This window comes from Vipera berus (assembly GCF_964194415.1).
Source record: "Vipera berus genome assembly, chromosome: 3".
NCBI classification, from domain to species: domain Eukaryota; kingdom Metazoa; phylum Chordata; class Lepidosauria; order Squamata; family Viperidae; genus Vipera; species Vipera berus.
In genome coordinates this window covers 3,255,837-3,274,233 of record NC_138204.1, presented here as the reverse complement: position 1 = coordinate 3,274,233, position 18,397 = coordinate 3,255,837, and the positions used below count along the sequence as shown (strand labels likewise).

General features: G+C 50.1%; 1 protein-coding gene and 1 long non-coding RNA gene across 2 annotated transcripts in view; both read left to right on the top strand.

Annotated features, from left to right (window-relative positions):
• Window positions 1-18,397, top strand: part of LOC308665726 — a 183,002-nt gene that overhangs the window by 42,222 nt on the left and 122,383 nt on the right. The gene's annotated exons all lie outside the window — the stretch shown is intronic.
• On the top strand, window positions 727-16,617 carry SNPH (syntaphilin; the record flags this gene model as incomplete). The annotated part of the gene is made up of 4 exons (XM_081323782.1): window positions 727-770; window positions 2,087-2,293; window positions 10,136-10,285; window positions 15,360-16,617. 4 exons carry the CDS (start codon window positions 727-729, stop codon window positions 16,615-16,617), a joined length of 1,659 nt encoding a protein of 552 aa, XP_081179908.1.

Sequence of the window (18,397 nt, the reverse complement as noted above, 5' to 3'; positions counted from 1 at the left end):
TAGATAGATAGATAGATAGATAGATAGATAGAAAGTAGATGATAGATAGATAGATATAGTAGATGATAGATAGATAGATAGATAGATAGATAGATAGATAGATAGATAGATAGATAGATAGATAGATAGTAGATGATAGATAGATAGATAGATAGATAGAAAGTAGATGATAGATAGATAGATAGAGATATAGTAGATGATAGATAGATAGATAGATAGATAGATAGATAGATAGATAGATAGATAGATAGATAGATAGATAGATAGATAGATAGATAGATGATGGATGGAAGAAAAGAAAGAAAGAAAGAAAGAAAGAAAGAAAGAAAGAAAGAAAGAAAGAAAGAAAGAAAGAAAGAAGAGAAGAGAAGAAAAAGAAAGGAAAGAAAAAAGGGAAGGAAAGAAAAAGGAGGGAGGGAGAGGGAAGAGAAAAGAAAGGAAGAAAAAAGGAAGGGAGGACAAGAAAGAAGAGAGGGAGGGAGGGGGGAAAGAAAAAGGAAGAGAAGAAAAAGGGAAGAAAAAGGGAAGGAAGGAAGAAAAAGAGGGAGGGAAAGGGAAGAGTAAAAGGAAGGAAGGAAGGAAGGAAGGAAGGAAGGAAGGAAGGAAGGAAGGAAGGGCTGCCTGGTCTTAATTCTCAGCCTAATCTTCTTCTTTCTCTCACCTGTTCATTTTCTCCCCGTCCCAGCCAGCCTTGGCTTCACTGCCCCAATCCGTGGCGTGATTGCTATGTCCTTGCCAGGAAGCAGAAGACCCTCGACGGGATCCCGAAGGTGAATATGATTTAATTTTTTTCTCTCCCTCCCACTGAAGGTGGGCGCCTGCAGCAGTTGGTCCACTCACAGCAACGCCTCTCTCTTGCACTTCATCCTATAAACCTTTCCCATGAAGTAACATGTCTTACCTGGCAGCGGACAAGAGTCGGGTCCTTTACAGGTGTGCCCATATGGGGTTGTTTTTTTAAAAAAGAAAAAAGAAATGGCAGGTGTGATGGAGCATCAAATTCCACCCACTTTATTATTATTGTATTCTATTGTATTGTACTGTATATAGGGACGCGATGGCTCAGTGGGTTAGGACGCTGAGCTTGTCGATCAGAAGGTCGGCAGTTTGGCGGGTCGAATCCCGAGTGTCGCGTAGCAGAGTGAGCGCCTGTTACTCGTCCCAGCTTCTGCCCACCTAGCAGTTCGAAAGCACGTAAAAATGCAAGTAGAAAAATAGGGACCACTCCGGTGGGAAGGTAACAGCGTTCCGTGCGCCTTTGGCGTCTAGTCATGCCGGCCACAGGACCACGGAGACGTCCTCGGACAAACGCTGGCTCTTCGGCTATGAAATGGAGATGAGCACCGGCCCCTAGAGTCGGAAACGACTAGCACGCGTGTGCGGGGGGAACCACCCGTTGCTTCTTGTCCTGCCTTCTGGCACTTTGGAGAAGAGCTTGACTCCCTCTTCTTTGGGGCAGCCCCTGGGATACTGGAAGACTGCTATCCTGTCCCCCCTCGTCCTTCTCTTCATTAGACTAGAGCAGGGGTAGGCAACCTTGGCTCTTTTATGACTGGTGGACTTCAACTCCCAGAATTCCTGAGCCAGCATGGGGGAACTATGGCCCCTTCGTGACTCGTGGACTTCAACTCCCAGAATTCCTGAGCCAGCATGGCTCAGCTTGGAAACCTCTCCCTTTCCCCTCAGCATGGCTGGCTCAGGAATTCTGGGAGTTGAAGTCCACGAGTCATAAAAGAGCCAAGGTGGCTTAGACACACCCAATTCCAGCAACTGTTCCTGATATGTTTTAGCCTCCAGTCCCCTGATCATCTTTGTTGCTCTTCTCTGGACTCTTTCTAGAGAACTGAGTTTTAAGGAGGGCAAGAAGGGGAGAGAGATCTATAGACCCTCCCCCCCACACGTCCACACACACATGCATATTTCCCCCCCCCCCGTGGTCCTGCTGTTGCTTCTTGTAGAGAAGCTTTGGCCGTCTTACCTTGTCATCTCCTCCTCCCCTCCTCCCTCTCCTGCTTGTACGGTCCTACTTTTTACCTTGATTCTCTTCTCCTGTCTTGTGCGTTTGTCTTCCCTCGGGTTGTGGAAGCCGTGAGTTTTACGGAAGGAGTGGCCCAGCCTCCCTCTATAAGTCCGCAACGGCCCCAGCCACTCCGACTGAGAAACAGCCTCTTCTTCCTGCCTCCAGGCGCCCTTCCCCGCCCGTCACTATGCGCGACACCTACGGCACCTCGTCGCTCAGCAGCAGCAGCAATTCCGGCTCTTGCAAGGGCAGCGACAGCAGTCCCACACCAAGGTAACGCCAGGGGGCGCCGCTGAGCGTGCGGGTCCAGGCCGAAGGGCCAGTCTGCCCTTCGCCAGGTGACAAGGGCGCGACGCAGGGGTTAAAATGGAGTACTGCAGGCTACATCTGCTGACTGCCGGCTGCCTGCAGTTCGGCAGTTCGATCCTGACCGGCTCAAGGTTGTTTGTTACTCGGCCTTCCGTCCTTCCGAGGTCGGTAAAATGAGGACCCGGATTGTTTGGGGGGGTCAAATAGGCTGACTCTGTAAAGCATTTAGAGGGGGGCTGTAAAGCACCGTGAAGCGGTATATAAGTCTAAGGGCTATTGCAATATTTTCCTTCCTTCCTTCCTTCCTTCCTTCCCTTCTCCTCTCCTCTCCTTCCTTCCTTCCTTCCTTCCTTCTTCTCTCCTTCCCTCCCTGCCTCCCTCTTTCCCTTCCCTTCTCCTCCCCTCTCCCCTTCCTCCCTCCCTCTCCCTCTTTCCCTTCCCTTCTCCTCTCCTTCCTTCCTTCCTTCTTCCCTCCTTCCCTCCCTCTTTCCCTTCCCTTCCCTTCTCTTCCCCTCTCCTCTTCCTTCCTTCCTTCATTTCCTCCCTCCCTCCCTTCCTTCTCCTTTTCCTCTCTTTTTCCTTCCTCTGAGTCCTGGTGGCACAGTGGTTACAATGTAGTATTGCAAGCTAATTCTTTTGACTGCCATCAGTTCGATCCTGACCAGCTCAAAGTTGACTCAGCCACCCACCTTTCCGAGGTCGGTAAAATGAGGACCCCGATGGTTGGGGGCAGATATGCTTAGAGAGGGCTGTAAAGCACTGTGAAGCGGTAGATAAGTCTTAAGTGCTATTGCTCAAGCTATTTTTTTCCTGATTTTAACCCCCACGCTGTCCCAGTTTTGCTTCGGTTTGCAATGCTACAGACTGCAATGCAGCATTGCAGGCTGACTCTGCCCACTGCCTGCAGTTCGATTCTCACCAGCTCACGGCTGACTCAGCCTTTCATCCTTCCGAAGTCAGTAAAATGAGGAGCCAGATCGTCGTGGGGCAAAAGGCTGATTCTGTAAACCGTTCAGAGTGGGCCGTAACAACACCCTGGAGCGATCCAGACGTCCAAGAAGCGCACAAAACATAACCCGTGCGTTCACGGTTCTCCTAATGTACACTTTCCACGCGCCATACCTACGAATCGCATTTTGGCCAGCAGCATTCCGGAATAGATACGGGAAGTCCTCAACTTACAACCATTCCTTTAGTGGCCGTTCAAACTGGCAACAGACCCTGGAAAAAGCGACTTACGACCGTTTTTTCCGCACTTAACGACCGTTGCAGCATCTCTGTGGTCATGCGATCCACGTTTGGACACTTGGACACTGACTCATACTTATGACGGTTGCAGTGTCCTGGGGTCACGTGATCTGGCTTCCCCATGGACTTTGCTTGTCCGAAGGTCGCAAATGGTGATCACACAACCCCGGACACGGCAATCGTCATAAATTTGAATCAGTTGCCAAGCGTCTGACGTCTGACGCTGGGGGGGGGGGTGCTGCAACAGCCGTAACTGTGAAAAACAGCCACAAGGCAAGTTTTTTCGGTGCCAGTGTAACTTTGAATGGTCAATAAATAAATGGTCAGTAAATAAACTTACAAATAGTTATAAGTCGAGGACTACCTGTACTTTGATAACCTACTGATCCTCTTCAGGTATGCTCCGCCCAAAATTTCTGTTGCTAAGGAAGACATTGTTAAGTAAATTTTGCCCCACTTGACGGTCTTTCTAGTCACATGGTTGTTAAGTGAATCACTGTGGTGGTTAAGCTAGTCACACTTTTGTTAAACGAATCCGGCTTCCCCCTTGACTTTGCTTGTCAGGCACTCACAAAAAGGGGATCACGTGACCCCGGGCCCATGCGCCCGACATAAATACGAGTCAGTTGCCAAGCGTCTGAACTTTGATCACGCGACCACAGGGACGCTGCAACGGTCATACGTGTGAAAACTGGTCGTCAGTCACTTTTTGCAGTGCTGCTGTAACTTTGAACGGTCGCTAAATGAACTGTTGCAAGTCGAGGACGGCCCGTAATGTCGAGGTAGTGATTTAGAAGCTAACCAGCTTGTACAATGTGAGACGGACGATGCAATGTTAGGAATGACTCAGCGGGAGTCTGTATCCCTTTAAGAGCTTGAGTATAAAAGGGAAGGCTTTTTGCTAGACTCTTTCTCTCTCCCCCGTTTCCTGCTGGAGTTTGCTGAATGACCACGTGTATGTATTTTGTTCCTAGTGTACATTGTAGATAGCGTATGATAATCCACCATTTAATGCACACCACTGTTTGCTGAATTTACTCCTGGGTTACCTCAGCGCAATATGTCTGTGCGTGCTCTGACTTGTAATAACAGAAAAGCAATACAAATGCCTGTAAAACCCTGGAAAGATGAAACGGACTTCAGCGGGGGCTGAAATTAAGTTATGGTGGAGGCCAAGCCAGCCCCTCATGAGGACGAATACACGGATGGGAGGCCACCACAGAACGAGCTGTCCCCTTGTAGAGGTCCTCCTCACTTGGTGGTGAGGAGAAGGCTGGTTCTGGGGACCAGCCATGAATTTGGGGGAGAGGCAATAACATTCGGAGCCTGGCTAGTCCCCACTAGGCACGTGTCTTCTGTGTTGTGAGGATGAAGACCTGTCTTCCTTCTGTATATCGGTCTAGTCTTCTCCAATCCCACCGTCCATTCTGTATCCTTTGTCTCCCATGTGTTGCTTCATCAATCCCGCTAGAGCAGGGGTAGGCAACCTTGGCTCTTTTAGAAGTATTTAGTAGTGCAGACTTTGATGGTGTAATGATACTATTATATCTCTGCCTCTGGACTGTTGCTTATTGCCATCCATATACCGCCCCCAAAGGATGCAGAGTTCCCTGGGTACTAGCCACCGTGAGAGGGTGGCTTGAACTTACATCTGCCGCCCCTAGAGGTGAGAGCTCTAGGGGACAGGCTATACCCAGGATGGGTGTTACGGACCATTCCCCCAGGAATAGGCTTTGCGACTGTCGTGAGAGGACGGTGGCTGGCCTGTCCTGGGGTGGCACCCAGCTGAGTGGCAGTGGCTGGGTGGAAGCTCGTGACACCTATTTGTTCTCTGTTTGGACCCTCCTTAATTAATTGACTATGGACTGCCTGTATCTGGACTGCACTTATGCCTTGTTTTAGGTACTCCTCTACGGACTTACTCGCCCTCAGGGGTGCTCCCCCTTCCTGGGGGCGACCCGCCTTTCCAGCCGAGTACAATCTCGAGGAAGGGCCCATTTATTGGGACCCTGAGAGATGGCTGGGCACGGGTACGGGCCTCCGACGTAAACCTAACAAGAGGCCCTTGGTTTGCTTTTTGTCAAAAATTTTTCGGGGGTTAGGGAGGAGGGAGGGCTTTTCTTTTGGTTGTTTGGACGAGGGGGGCAGTCCAACAACCTCTGTTCAGGCCAGTGCTGAGGCGGATCGCGGGGGGGAGGAGCGGGGGTCGGTTGCTTCTGGGGCTCCAGGGCCAGTCGTGGGACTACCCATTCCCACGACGTTAGGGAATGGCAGCAGGTGTAGGAACAGAGGGCCGTATCGATCTCAGGGAAGGCCTCTCCGCTGCTTACAAGCGGTGAGGCACTCCGACCCTCTGGTTCCGCCCCGAGGTCCCGGGAGTGAGGATGTGCAGCCTCCTGAGCTCCGGCTGGTGTACTTGAATGCCAGGTCGGTCGCCAACAAAGCTCCTCTCGTCCGTGACTTGGTCGAGGGTGAGCAGGCGGACCTGGCTTGCATTACGGAAACTTGGTTGGGCCCAGAGGGCGGCGTTCCTCTGGTTGATCTTTGCCCACCAGGTTTCCGGGTGCTGCACCGGCCTCGGGCTCAGGGTAGGGGTGGGGGAGTGGCTGTTGTTATGAGGGAGACCTTGTGTCCACGGGAGGCCACCGTTCCCCAGATAGTCGGGTGTGAGTCTCTCTTTTTGAGATGCGGTCCTGGTGCGCAGTTGGGCTTGCTGCTGGTGTACCTTTCGCCTAGTCACGCAGCAGCAGCCCTGCCTGAGCTTCTCGATGTCCTCTCTGGGTTGGTGGTTGAGTTCCCGAAACTTATAGTTTTGGGGGACTTCAACCTACCATCGCTGGGAGGATCATCTGAGTTGGCTCGGGAGTTCATGGCTTCCATGACGGCCATGGACCTGACGCAAGTAATTTCGGGACCGACTCATGAGGGAGGCCACACCCTTGACCTAGTTTTCTTATCTGGACGGTGGTTAGATGATCTTGGTGGGGGCTCTCCAATTATTATGCCCCTGTCATGGACCGATCATCATCTCCTGCGGCTGGTCTTCCGTTTTGCCACCCCCCGCCGTGGGTGTTTGGAACCAATTAAATGGTACCGCCCCAGACGCTTAATGGATCCCCAGAGGTTCCAGGCGGCGCTGGGGTCCCCACCTGCCTCCCTTGCTCACAGCTCGGCAGATGCCTTAGTGGAAGCCTGGGAAAGGACGGCCACTGAGGCTCTTGACCGAGTTGTACCCCTGCGGCCCCTGACCCGGTGCAGATCCCGTCGAGCTCCATGGTTCTCTGCGGAGCTCCGGGAGATGAAGCGTCGGAGACGGGGCCTAGAGAGCGGTTGGAGGTCCAGCCGATCCGAATCCGACCGATTGCGACTAAGAGCCTACATTAGGTCTTATCTCGCTGCGATAAGGGAGGCGAGGTCTAACCACTTCGCCACCCTTATCGCGTCCGCAGATAATCGCCCGGCCGCCCTGTTTAGGGTGACTCGCTCCCTCCTAAATCAGGAGGTGAGGGAGGATCCATTGCAGGGTCGTGCCGAGGAGTTTAACCAACATCTGTCGGACAAAATCGCTCGGATTCGGACCGGTCTGGACTCTGACTGGGCAGAGTCTGACGTTCAGGACGCGGGCGGTCTTGTCGATATCACCTGGGAGGAGTTTGATTCTGTGACTCCGGAGGAAGTGGACAGGATCATGGGGAGGCTGAGCACCACCACATGTTTATTGGACCCGTGCCCTTCCTGGCTGGTCTATGCAGCCCGGGAGAGGACACGCAGCTGGTTCCAGGCAGTTATATCGGCTTCTCTGAGTGAGGGTAGCTTCCCCGCCGTCTTGAAGGAGGCGGTGGTGAGGCCTCTCCTCAAGAAGCCTGCCTTGGACCCAGCTGTATTGAACAACTTTCGTCCTGTCTCCAACCTTCGCTTTCTTGCGAAGGTTGTTGAGAGTGTGGTGGCGCATCAGCTCCCTCTGGTCCTGGATGAAGCGGATTATCTAGACCCGTACCAATCGGGTTTCAGGCCCGGGCACAGCACGGAGACGGCATTGGTCGCACTGGTGAATGATCTCTGGAGGGCTCGGGACAGGGGATATTCCTCTGTTCTAGTCCTATTAGACCTCTCGGCGGCTTTCGATACCATCGACCATGGTATCTTGCTGCGGCGTCTCGGGGGACTGGGAGTGGGAGGCACAGTCTTACAGTGGTTCTCCTCCTATCTCCAGGGACGTTCGCAGTCGGTGTTGGCAGGAGGGCAGAGGTCGACCGCGAGGTCTCTCATTTGTGGAGTTCCTCAGGGGTCGGTCCTCTCGCCTCTCCTGTTCAACATCTACATGAAACCGCTGGGTGAGATCATTCGTGGCTTTGGAGTTGGGTATCATCAGTACGCTGATGATACCCAACTTTTCCTTTCGACCCCAAACCACCCCAGTGATGCCCTCAACGTGATGTCCCGTTGCCTGGAGGCGGTTCGGGTCTGGATGGGGAGGAACAGACTTCAACTCAACCCCGACAAGACCGAGTGGCTTTGCATACCTTCATCCCGGGTTTATTCGGACATTCCACCTCTGGCTATGGGGGGTGAACTATTACCCCCCGTAGATAGGGCTCGCAACTTGGGAGTCCTCCTAGATTCACGGCTCACCTTGGAAGACCATATAGGAGCTGTGACTAGGGGGGCCTTCGCCCAGGTTCGCCTGGTGCGCCAGTTGCGGCCCTATCTTAGCCGGGATGATTTGTGCACGGTCACTCATGCGCTCGTGACCTCTCGTCTGGACTACTGCAACGGTCTCTACATGGGGCTGCCCTTGGGGACCACCCGGAAGCTCCAACTGGTACAGAATGCAGCCGCGAGAGTTGTGTTGGGAGTCTCCCGATACTCCCACGTTACACCTCTGCTCCGTGAGCTGCATTGGTTGCCAGTTGTCTTCCGGGTGAGATTCAAGGTACTGGTAACGGTGTTCAAAGCCCTCCATGGCATGGGGCCGGAGTACCATAGGGAACATCTGCTGCCGGCATCAAGCTCCCTGCGCCCTGTGCGTTCCCACAGAGAGGGCCTCCTCAGGGTGCCACCGATCAGAGAATGTCGATTGGTGGCCCCCAGGGGGAGATCCTTCTCTGTGGGTGCTCCGGAGCTGTGGAATCAGCTGCCGGTAGAGCTCCGGATGGCGCCCGATCTTCGCTCCTTTCGTCGCGATCTCAAGACGTTTCTGTTTGTACAAGCCGGCCTAGCCTGATGGGGATTGGTGGGGTTGTTTTATTCTTTGGTGTCTTAATTTTATCTTGGGGTTTTTAGAATTGTATTCCAATTGTTTTAACTTGGGCAATCATTTAATCTCTTTTTAATGTTTGTATTTAGTATTTTATTCTGCCCTGTGAACCGCCCTGAGTCCTCAGGGAGAAGGGCGGTATATAAATATTATTAAATTAAATTAAATTAAAATTTTATGACTCCTGGACTTCAACTCCCAGAATTCCTGAGTCAGCTGACTCAGGAATTCTGGGAGTTGAAGTCCAGGAGTCATAAAAGAGCCAAGGTTACCTACCCTTGCTCTAGAGCTAGGAGAAGACCAGGATGGTGGTTTTCCTCACCTCTTGGAAACCTAGGAGGGGGGGAAAAGCATCTTTAGAAGCAAGCACAGCTTAGCCATAGAGCACGCCCGAGTCTGGCAGTAGTAGCAACGCAATTGGCTGAAGGGAGGGACAGCAAGGTCACCTCGTTGTGTGAACACGTGGGAAAAAGTGGACAAACCCTCCTTGCAGATCCATGGAATTCAAAGGGAGGGAAGGAGGGAGGGAGGGAGGAAGGAAGGAAGGAAGGAAGGAAGGAAGGAAGGAAGGAAGGAAGGAAGGAAGGAAGGAAGGAAGGGGGATAGAGGGGATAGAAAGAAAAGGGAAGGAGGAGGGAGGAAGGAAGAAGGAAGGGAGGAAGGAAGGAGAGAGGGGATAGAAAGAAAAGGGAGGGAGGGAGGGAGGGAGGGAAGAAGGAAGAGAAAGAAAAAAGGGAGGAAGAGAAGAAAAAAGGGAAAGAAAAAGGGAAGGAAGAAAAAGAAAAAAGGGAGGGAGAGGTGAAAGAGAAAAAAAGGAGAGAAGAAAAAGAAAGGAAAGAAAAAAGGGAAGGAAGGAAGGAAGAAAAAGAAAGAGGGAGGGAGAGGGAAAAGAAAGAAGAAAGAGAGAAAGAAAGAAAGAAAAAGAAAGGGAAGGAAGTGAAAAAAAGAAAGGGGGAGGGAGAGGGAAGAGAAAGAAAGAAAGAAAGAAAGAAAGAAAGAAAGAAAGAAAGAAAGAAAGAAAGAAAGAAAGAAAGAAAGAAAGGAAGGAAGGAAGGAAGGAAGGAAGGAAGGAAGGAAGGAAGGAAGGAAGGAAGGAAGAGAAAGGAAGGAAGGAAGGAAGGAAGGAAGGAAGGAAGGAAGAAAGAGAAAGAAAGAAAGAAAGAAAGAAGAAAGAAAGAAAGAAAGAAAGAAAGAAAGAAAGAAAGAAAGAAAGAAAGAAAGAAAGAAAGATGATAGAGTGGGGGGTTGATCTTGATCAGGAAGGAAGGAAGCTTGTTAATTACGTTTTCCTCTCTTTTCAGGCGCCCCGTCAAGTACCTCCTATGTAGCGACAACCATGGGATCAAGCCCCCCACGCCTGAGCAATATCTCACCCCCCTCCAGCAGAAAGAGGTCTGCATCCGGCACCTGCGGGCCAGGCTGAGGGACACTCACGAGAGGCTGCAGGACAGGTGAGCCTCCGGGGCAGAGAAATCCAGGCCTAATTTAGCAGGAGGATCTTGTGCCAGTCACGGATCTTTCAGATGTTATTGCTGCCTCCCACACCATCGAGATGCAGGAGTAGGCGACGAACTCCTTGAAGTCAATGGGATAGGTTTCCCGCCTAAGCAGCGGGTTGGATTAGATGACCTCCAAAGTCCCTTCCAACGTTGTTGTTGTTGTTGTTGTTGTTGTTGTTGTTGTTGTTGTTGTTGTTATAAGCTACAGGATGCTGTGAGAAGCAACCCTGGTGCTACCGTCCTTAGCAACACCTTCAACAGGAGTGATGAATGCACTAACTGGACAACATGAGCTGGATACACCAGCAACTAACCCTGGTGGGTGGGCTCACCGTATTTGGCAGTAGAAGAGAATCTCTGTCGCTCGAGGTTGAACTGTGGGGTCTTTGGATGCTCTCTCTGACCTTGAAGATGTTTCGTGACCCAACTATATAGCATCATCAGTGCTAGGAGGCAGGGCGGTTTGGGAGGAGGAGGAGGAGGAGGACTGTGGGGTCCTTGGTGCTGCCTGAGCTGGGTTGTTTTCTTGCAGACGTTTCATGACCCAACTAGGTAACATCATCAGTGTTGGAAGGGAGTGGGGTTTGCAGAGAGGAGGAGGAAGAGGAGGAGGAAGAGGAGGAGAAGGAAGAGTGAAAGAGGAGGGGACAGGAGGAGGAGAGAAGGAGGTGGAGAACCACAGGGTGATTGGTGCTCTCTGAGCTTGGCTGTTTTCTTGCAGACGTTTCATGACCCAACTAGGGAATGTCATCAGTGCTAGGAGGGAGTGGGGTTGAGGAGGAGGAGGAGGAGGAGGAGGAGGAGGAGGAGGAGGAGAACTGTGGGGTCCCTGATGCTCTCTGAGCTTGGCTGTTTTCTTGCAGACGTTTCATGACCCAACTAGGGAACATCATCAGTGCTAGGAGGGAGTGGGGTTTGGGAGGAGGAGGAGGAGGAGCAGGAGGAGGAGGAAGAGGAGGAGGAGGAGGAGGAGGAGGAGGAGGAGGAGGAGGAGGAGAACTGTGGGGTCCCTGATGCTCTCTGAGCTTGGTTGTTTTCTTGCAGACATTTCATGACTAAACTAGGTAATATCATCACTAGGAGTAAATGTGGAGTTTGCTCATCAGAGCTAGCAGGGAATGGGGTTTGCAGAGTGGAGGAGGAGGAGGAGGAGGAGGAGGAGGAGCATGGGGTCCTTCCTGCTCTCTGAGCTTGGTTATTTTCCTTTTTATAGATATTTTATTGGTTTTTAACTGTAACAATCTCCAGTGCCAGGTGTGGAGCGTGTTGTCTTGGTTTATATTTTAACAAGGGGGGAAAAAAGGACAGTAATAATTAATTAACAGTCAATAATGATTAAATTTGATGATTTCATAATTAATATATTAATTTGTGATACCTTTCTTTGATCTTCCCTCCTCCCATTTGTATTTTCCTTCTTCAACCTTAGCCAAAATATAATTCTTAATATTTTCACTATACAAATGATTAGGCGTAGGCATTTTTTATATTTATACAAATAATAATAATCTCTCTGTATAACATTTTTTTCAGCTTATGTTATTCTCATAACCATCAGCTCATTAGTTCAGCATACGTCCTATTTTTTATAATTTTTGTTCGCTTAAATTCCCCGATATTCAATCCAATTCTTATCAGTCATAATTTCTTCATATTAGTCATCTGTCTAAATTTTTCCATTTAGGTACCGTACATCATCCCAATATTTTGTGTCATGCATTATAAAAATACTATTTATCTGTCTTATAGTATCTAGATATAACATCCTTTTTAATCAATTTATACTTTGCTTATTTATTAATAAGGGACGCGGTGGCTCAGTGGGTTAGGACGCTGAGCCTGTCGATCAGAAGGTCAGCAGTTTGGCGGGTCGAATCCCGAGTGCCACGTAACAGAGTGAGCGCCTGTTACTCGTCCCAGCTTCTGCCAACCTAGCAGTTCGAAAGCACGTAAAAAATGCAAGTAGAAAAATAGGGACCACTCCGGTGGGAAGGTAACAGCGTTCCGTGCGCCTTTGGCGTCTAGTCATGCCGGCCACATGACCACGGAGACGTCCTCGGACAAGCGCTGGCTCTTCGGCTTTGAAACGGAGATGAGCACCGGCCCCTAGAGTCGGAAACAACTAGCACGCATGTGCGGGGGGAACCTTTACCTTTACCTATGTATTAATAAAAGTTACATCAACCTACTATTTTAACATTTAATATATTATAAAACATACTGTATTACTTATATCTCATTATCCTTCTTGTTATAAGGCCCCTTTATGTTTGAAATTCTCTGTTCTTTTAGCTGTATTCAAACAAATGTTTATTTGCGTAATAGTCCATCTGGTAGGGCGAGTCAAATCTCTTCTATCTGTTTCTGATCTTCTTCTTTTGCCAAGTAATTTTCCAAGTTGATGCAATCCGCTTACCCAGCAGTTCCTGTGTTTTTACAAATGTTGTTGGGAATACAAAAGATGAAGTAAGTAAGATAAATTCTTTCTGTCCCCCAAACTTTAATGGTTCTCCTAAAAATTCCATTTTTCTTGTTCTATCAGAACCTTGTAGAATTTTTTCCTGTTTGTGTCAAATTGAAATTCTTTTCCTTCGCTATTTCATCCATTTGATCAGACTCTTCTAGTTTGCAATCTGCTGTCTGACTTGTTTGTTCCTTTGTTGTTATTTCCTGGGTATTTTTTAATTGTAGATTTAGATTGGAAATATGCTCATTTTAATAATAATAATAATAATAATAATAATAATAATAATAATAATAATAATAATAATAATAATAAGAAGAAGAAGAAGAAGAAGAAGAAGAAGAAGAAGAAGAAGAAGAAGAAGAAGAAGAAGAAGAAGAAGAAGAAGAAGAAGAAGTTGGAAGGGACCTTGGAGGTCATCTAGTCCAACCCCCTGCTCAGGCAGGAGACCCTATACCATTTCAGACAAATGGCTGTCCAGTCTCTTCTTAAAGACTTCCAGTATTGGAGCATTCACAGCTTCTGGAGGCAGGTGGTTCCACTGATTAATTCTTCTTACTATCAGGAAGTTTCTCCTTAGTTCTAGGCTGCTTCTCTCCTTGACGAGTTTCCATCCGTTGTTTCTTGTCCTGCTTTCAGGTGCTTTGGAGAAGAGCTTGACTCCCTCTTCTTTGGGGCAGCCCCTGAGATATTGGAACACTGCTATCATGTCACCCCTCACTCTTCTCTTCATTAAACTACACATCCCCAATTCCAGCAACCGTTCTTTGTATGTTTTAGCCTCCAGTCCCCTGATCATCTTTGTTGCTCTTCTCTGCACTCTTTCTAGAGTCTTAGCATCTTTCTTACATCATGGTGACCAAAACTATTTATGACCATTGCCGTGTCCCTAGCTCGTGGGATCCCCTTTTGCGGCCTTCTGACAAGCCCCTGAGCAAGGTACCACCTATACTATACCTGTGCATTTGATTTTTCCTGCCTAAATGCAGAACCTTACTTTTTTCACCATTGAATTTCATTTTGTTAGATAGCGCTCAGTGTTCGAGTCTGTCCAGATCCTCCTGTATTTTAAGCCTATCTTCTGGAGTATTGGCTATTCCTGCCAGCTTGGTGTCGTCTGCAAATTTGATGAGTTCCCCATCTATCCCCTCATCCAAATCATTGATGAAGATGTTGAAGAGCACTGGGCCCAGAACAGAGCCCTGGGGCACCCCACTACACACTTCCTTCCATGTAGATGCGGTTCCATTGAGGACCACACGCTGAGTACGGCCTGTCAGCCAGCTACGAATCCATCTGGTGGTGCTGCTATCTAACCCACATTTTTCTATCTTATCAAGTAATAGGTTGTGATCAACTTTATCAAATGCCTTACTGAAGTCCAAGTAAATTATATCTACAGCATTCCTCTGGTCCACTAGTTTTGTCACTTGGTCAAAGAATCCTCAAAGCTGTTTCGAATTTCGTCGTGGTTTGAGTCTATTGTCATTTGTATTTGTCCTAACATTGCATATATTTCCTCTGGGAAAGTATTTATGTGGCCTTGAAGTATTGCTTCTAGAGGCCCTTGATTTTCCAGGGTAATTCCTTCAGGAGAAAATATTGAATGTGGCATCCTGTCATTTTTTTTGATACGTATGTGATATCCATGTTGTCTCCCCCCCCCCTTCAAATAATCTTTAATCAATGTTTTAATTCAAAAGTCAATTTATCAGTCAGTCAAAATTACAGATTTAGTATATTAAGCCACTTTGAGCTGGGTTATTTTCTTGCAGACGTTTCACGACCCAGCTAGGAAACATCATCAGTGTGATTAAGTGTGGAGTTTGTTCCCTGTTTATATACAGTAGCTTGCCCTGCCAGTGTTGACGGGGCTACAGTTTACGCATTGGTAGTTCCTTGATTAGGATATTGTTTTCTCCTTGGTTGCCTGGTGCTAGTCCCTGTGGTTGTAAGTCAAGGGCTACTTGTATACCAAATAGCCTCTCTGAAATATTATCCTCTGCCTAGCGCAGGGGTGTCAAACTCAATTTCACTGAGGGCCACATCAGCATTGTGGTTGCCCTCGGGGGGGCCGGGTGGGTGTGGCCTGGGTGGGTGCAGCCTACTGGGTGGGCGTGGCTGGAGTGCGTATGGCCTACTGGGTGGGCGTGGCCAGCTCTACATCATTGGCATCAAGGGTGCCTATGGGGGCCTGGGCAGGAGTGGGACAGATCTGGGGGTCCCTGACAGAAGGAGGGACTCTGGGCCAGGGCCAAGGCAGTGGGGGCCGTTCCCTCACTGTTTCCAGGATGGCTTCGTGGGCCACATGAAACCACTTCGCGGGCTGGATCCGGCCCCCAGGCCTTGTGTTTGACATGTCTGGCCTAGCGGAAGCTCTATTCAGCACCGTGTGCGTTACACTCTCACGTAAGTGCAGAGAGGGTCCCAGAAAACAAGCAAAGACCTCAGCACTGCCCTGTATGTAGAATTTAACCCAACCTGAATGATGTGTTTTGGCACCCAGTACAGTACTGTATATTGCAGTCAGCCCAGTGACCATCTGCTTGTTTGTCGCTGCAGGGATGCCGAGATTGAAGACCTGAAGACTCAACTCTCAAGGATGCAAGAAGACTGGATTGAAGAGGAATGTCACCGCGTGGAGGCTCAGCTGGCCCTCAAAGAAGCCCGGAAGGAGATTAAACAGCTCAAACAGGTCATCGACACCGTCAAGAATAACCTGATCGAGAAAGACAAAGGCCTCCAGAAGTACTTTGTGGACATCAACATTCAGAACAAGAAGCTGGAGACGCTGCTGCACAGCATGGAGGTTGCGCAGAATGGGACAGTCAAAGAGGAAGGGCACCCCGAGTCGGCTGGGGGATCTCCCGCACGCTCACTCACCCGCAGCTCCACATACACCAAGCTGAGTGACCAGGGAGCGACGGACAGGAACATCGGCGGCTCTCAAACCATCTCCGTGGACGACGGAGCTGACAGCGGCTTCGTGGCGGCAGAGAACTCCTTGAGCCGGACAGATTTGCTGGACCACAGCAGCCTCCTGTCCTCAGGTGTGGAGTGTGTTCCCGACGATACCTCGTCCCTGCACACCTCCTACACCCTGGGCTCCCAGATGCCCACCAGCTCCACGTACGAGAAACTAACGGGATCTCAGCAGAGCGTGGAGGCCGCCGTCCAAGCTAGCTGCATGCAGGAACAAGCCATCCAGACAGACTTCGGACATTACCAGCCAGATCTGGACACCATCTTGGAGAAGGTCATGAAGTCTCAAGCGGGCAGCCTCGCCAGTCCCACCTCGGAGTGGCCGTCTGAGATAGAGGAGGTAACAGAGCCCACCAGCTCAGAGAGATGTGTCCTCAACTGCTCAGACCCCACAGACAGGACGGCCCCCGAACCCTCCTCTGCTGTCGTCGTCGTCAGTGATGGAGAACCCAGCGAGAAGCCCGATGGCCAGCCAGGCTCGCAAAACCCGGCTGTGCATCAGCCTTGCAGCGCCAGCCCCTCCGTGACCATCGTCTGCACCCCTGAAGATGAGGCAACTGAGGCAGGGCAGGACCCCGCGGGGGCAGCAGCCCCAGTGGGTGCTTCGGCCGAGCCTCAGACTTACTGGAGCCGCCATTTCCTTGTGGATCTCTTGGCGGTGGTTGTGCCCGCCGTGCCTACGGTCGCTTGGCTGTGCCGTTCGCAGCGGAGGCAGGGGCAACCCATTTACAACATCAGCTCCCTGCTGCGGGGCTGCTGCACAGTCGCCCTGCACTCGATCCGGAAGATCAGCTGCCGGTCAGTCACCAACATGAGCAGCACCTGCTCACAGCCATAACTTCTTCCTCCTTCCCTACCCGGCCAGCTCTGTCATGCGCACGCACATCTGCTTTGTCGCCCTCGGAGCTTTCAGGGTTTAGGCGGACCACGATTGTAAATCCCCTACACACACTTGAATTTCTCTTTCCTGTTACCTTATTTATTTAGCGCACAGGTGGGTCGACTTGACCGGGCATCCTGATGTGCTGGATCTTGATTTATGCAAATAACTTGAGAGAAACCATCGCTGTGGTGGCCCTGACACAGCGTGGACAGGATAGGACCATCCTCTCTTTGCTGAGGATCCATCCCCTTTGAGGGCTGCTGCTGTTGAAAACTCCGTTTGCTTTAGGAAACGTTCGTCACGTTTCCCACGCCACTGGCTGATTCCCTTCTCCCTCCTCTTAACATCCGAATGTTTTTGAGTGATCCAGAAAACGTCCCTCCGTTGTCGCGGCCTCGCTCTTCTCTCTTCCCTGCTTTTTCCAAGTGTCATTCTCTAACCAGCCCTGAGTCTACCTCACCGTCTCTCCATCATCTCCCGTCCTGCTTAAGTCCAGGTCCATCCATGTTCTTCACCTTACAGGAGCCTGTCTTGCAGCGTGGCTGGCTGGCTGGGGGATTCTGGGAGTTGAAGTCAAGCCATCTTCCAGTTGCCAAGTTTGGAAAACGCTGCAGCAGCAGAAGAAGGACTGTATCTGTTTCGCAGAGAGGAGGCAAAGGGCATGTTGCAAAAATGTTTGCAACGGCAGCTCCCCAAATTCCGCTGGTCCCCTTTTACACACACACACACACAGAGAGAGATTTCCAGAGGTCTGACTTCATCTTCTGTCTCCTTGCAAACTGGTGGCTTCTTTCCCTTGTTTTTTGTTATCTAAGACAGGGGTCCCCAACCCACAGTCGACATCCTGAGCCTAGTCTGTGGCCCGTTGGGAACCATGCTGCGCAAGTGGTGGGCAAGCACACAAAGATCCATTTGCAAAAAGCGGCGAGCACGCGTGCAAAACCCTCCCCTTCTCCCCACCTCCACCGCCGCCGCCACCACCACCACCGCCAGTCTGTGGAGGCAGAAAGGTTGAGACCAACAGGTCTAAGAGAAAGAAAACATAGAGAAAAACCCACTCCCATCTAGCACTGATGATGTTCCCTAGTTGGGTGATGAAATGTCTGCAAGAAAACAACCCAGCTCAGAGAACACCAGGGACCCCACAGTCCTCCTCCTCCTCCTCCTCCCACATCCCACTTCCTTCTAGCACTGATGATGTTACCTAGCTGGGTCATGAAACGTCTGCAAGAAAACCACCCAGCTCCAAGACCACCAAGGACCCCCACAGATCAGCCCTGAGCCACATATATTCTCCTCTAAAGGTATCTAAAATGGTGCAGAAGTCTTGCAGAACCCCAAATCCTGATCTGAACATTTGGGGGTGGGTGGGGAGGGCAGGCTTGCTAGAATAAGATGAATCCCACTGCTTTCTAGTATGACCCCCCCCCCAATTCAGTAACAGACATAGGGTTTGCAAATCACTACACTTACAAGCTTGCTTCACGCCACCGTCACTACCACCTACCCTTTTGGTACAGATAATTGTCCTTAGTCAAACTGCCCTTGTGTTTCTAGTGAAGAGAGAAGACACCCAATCCTCTTTGTACTTTGCATAATTTTGGATCTGCCGTTTCGTTGGGTTCTATAATGCAAACTGTAGGCCAGCCTCCACGTCACGTCCGCCGTTCGGACTTCTCTCTTCCTCCAATCCTCACTCTAGTAGAGTTAGTTGGTGTACCCCAGGAGAAAGGAA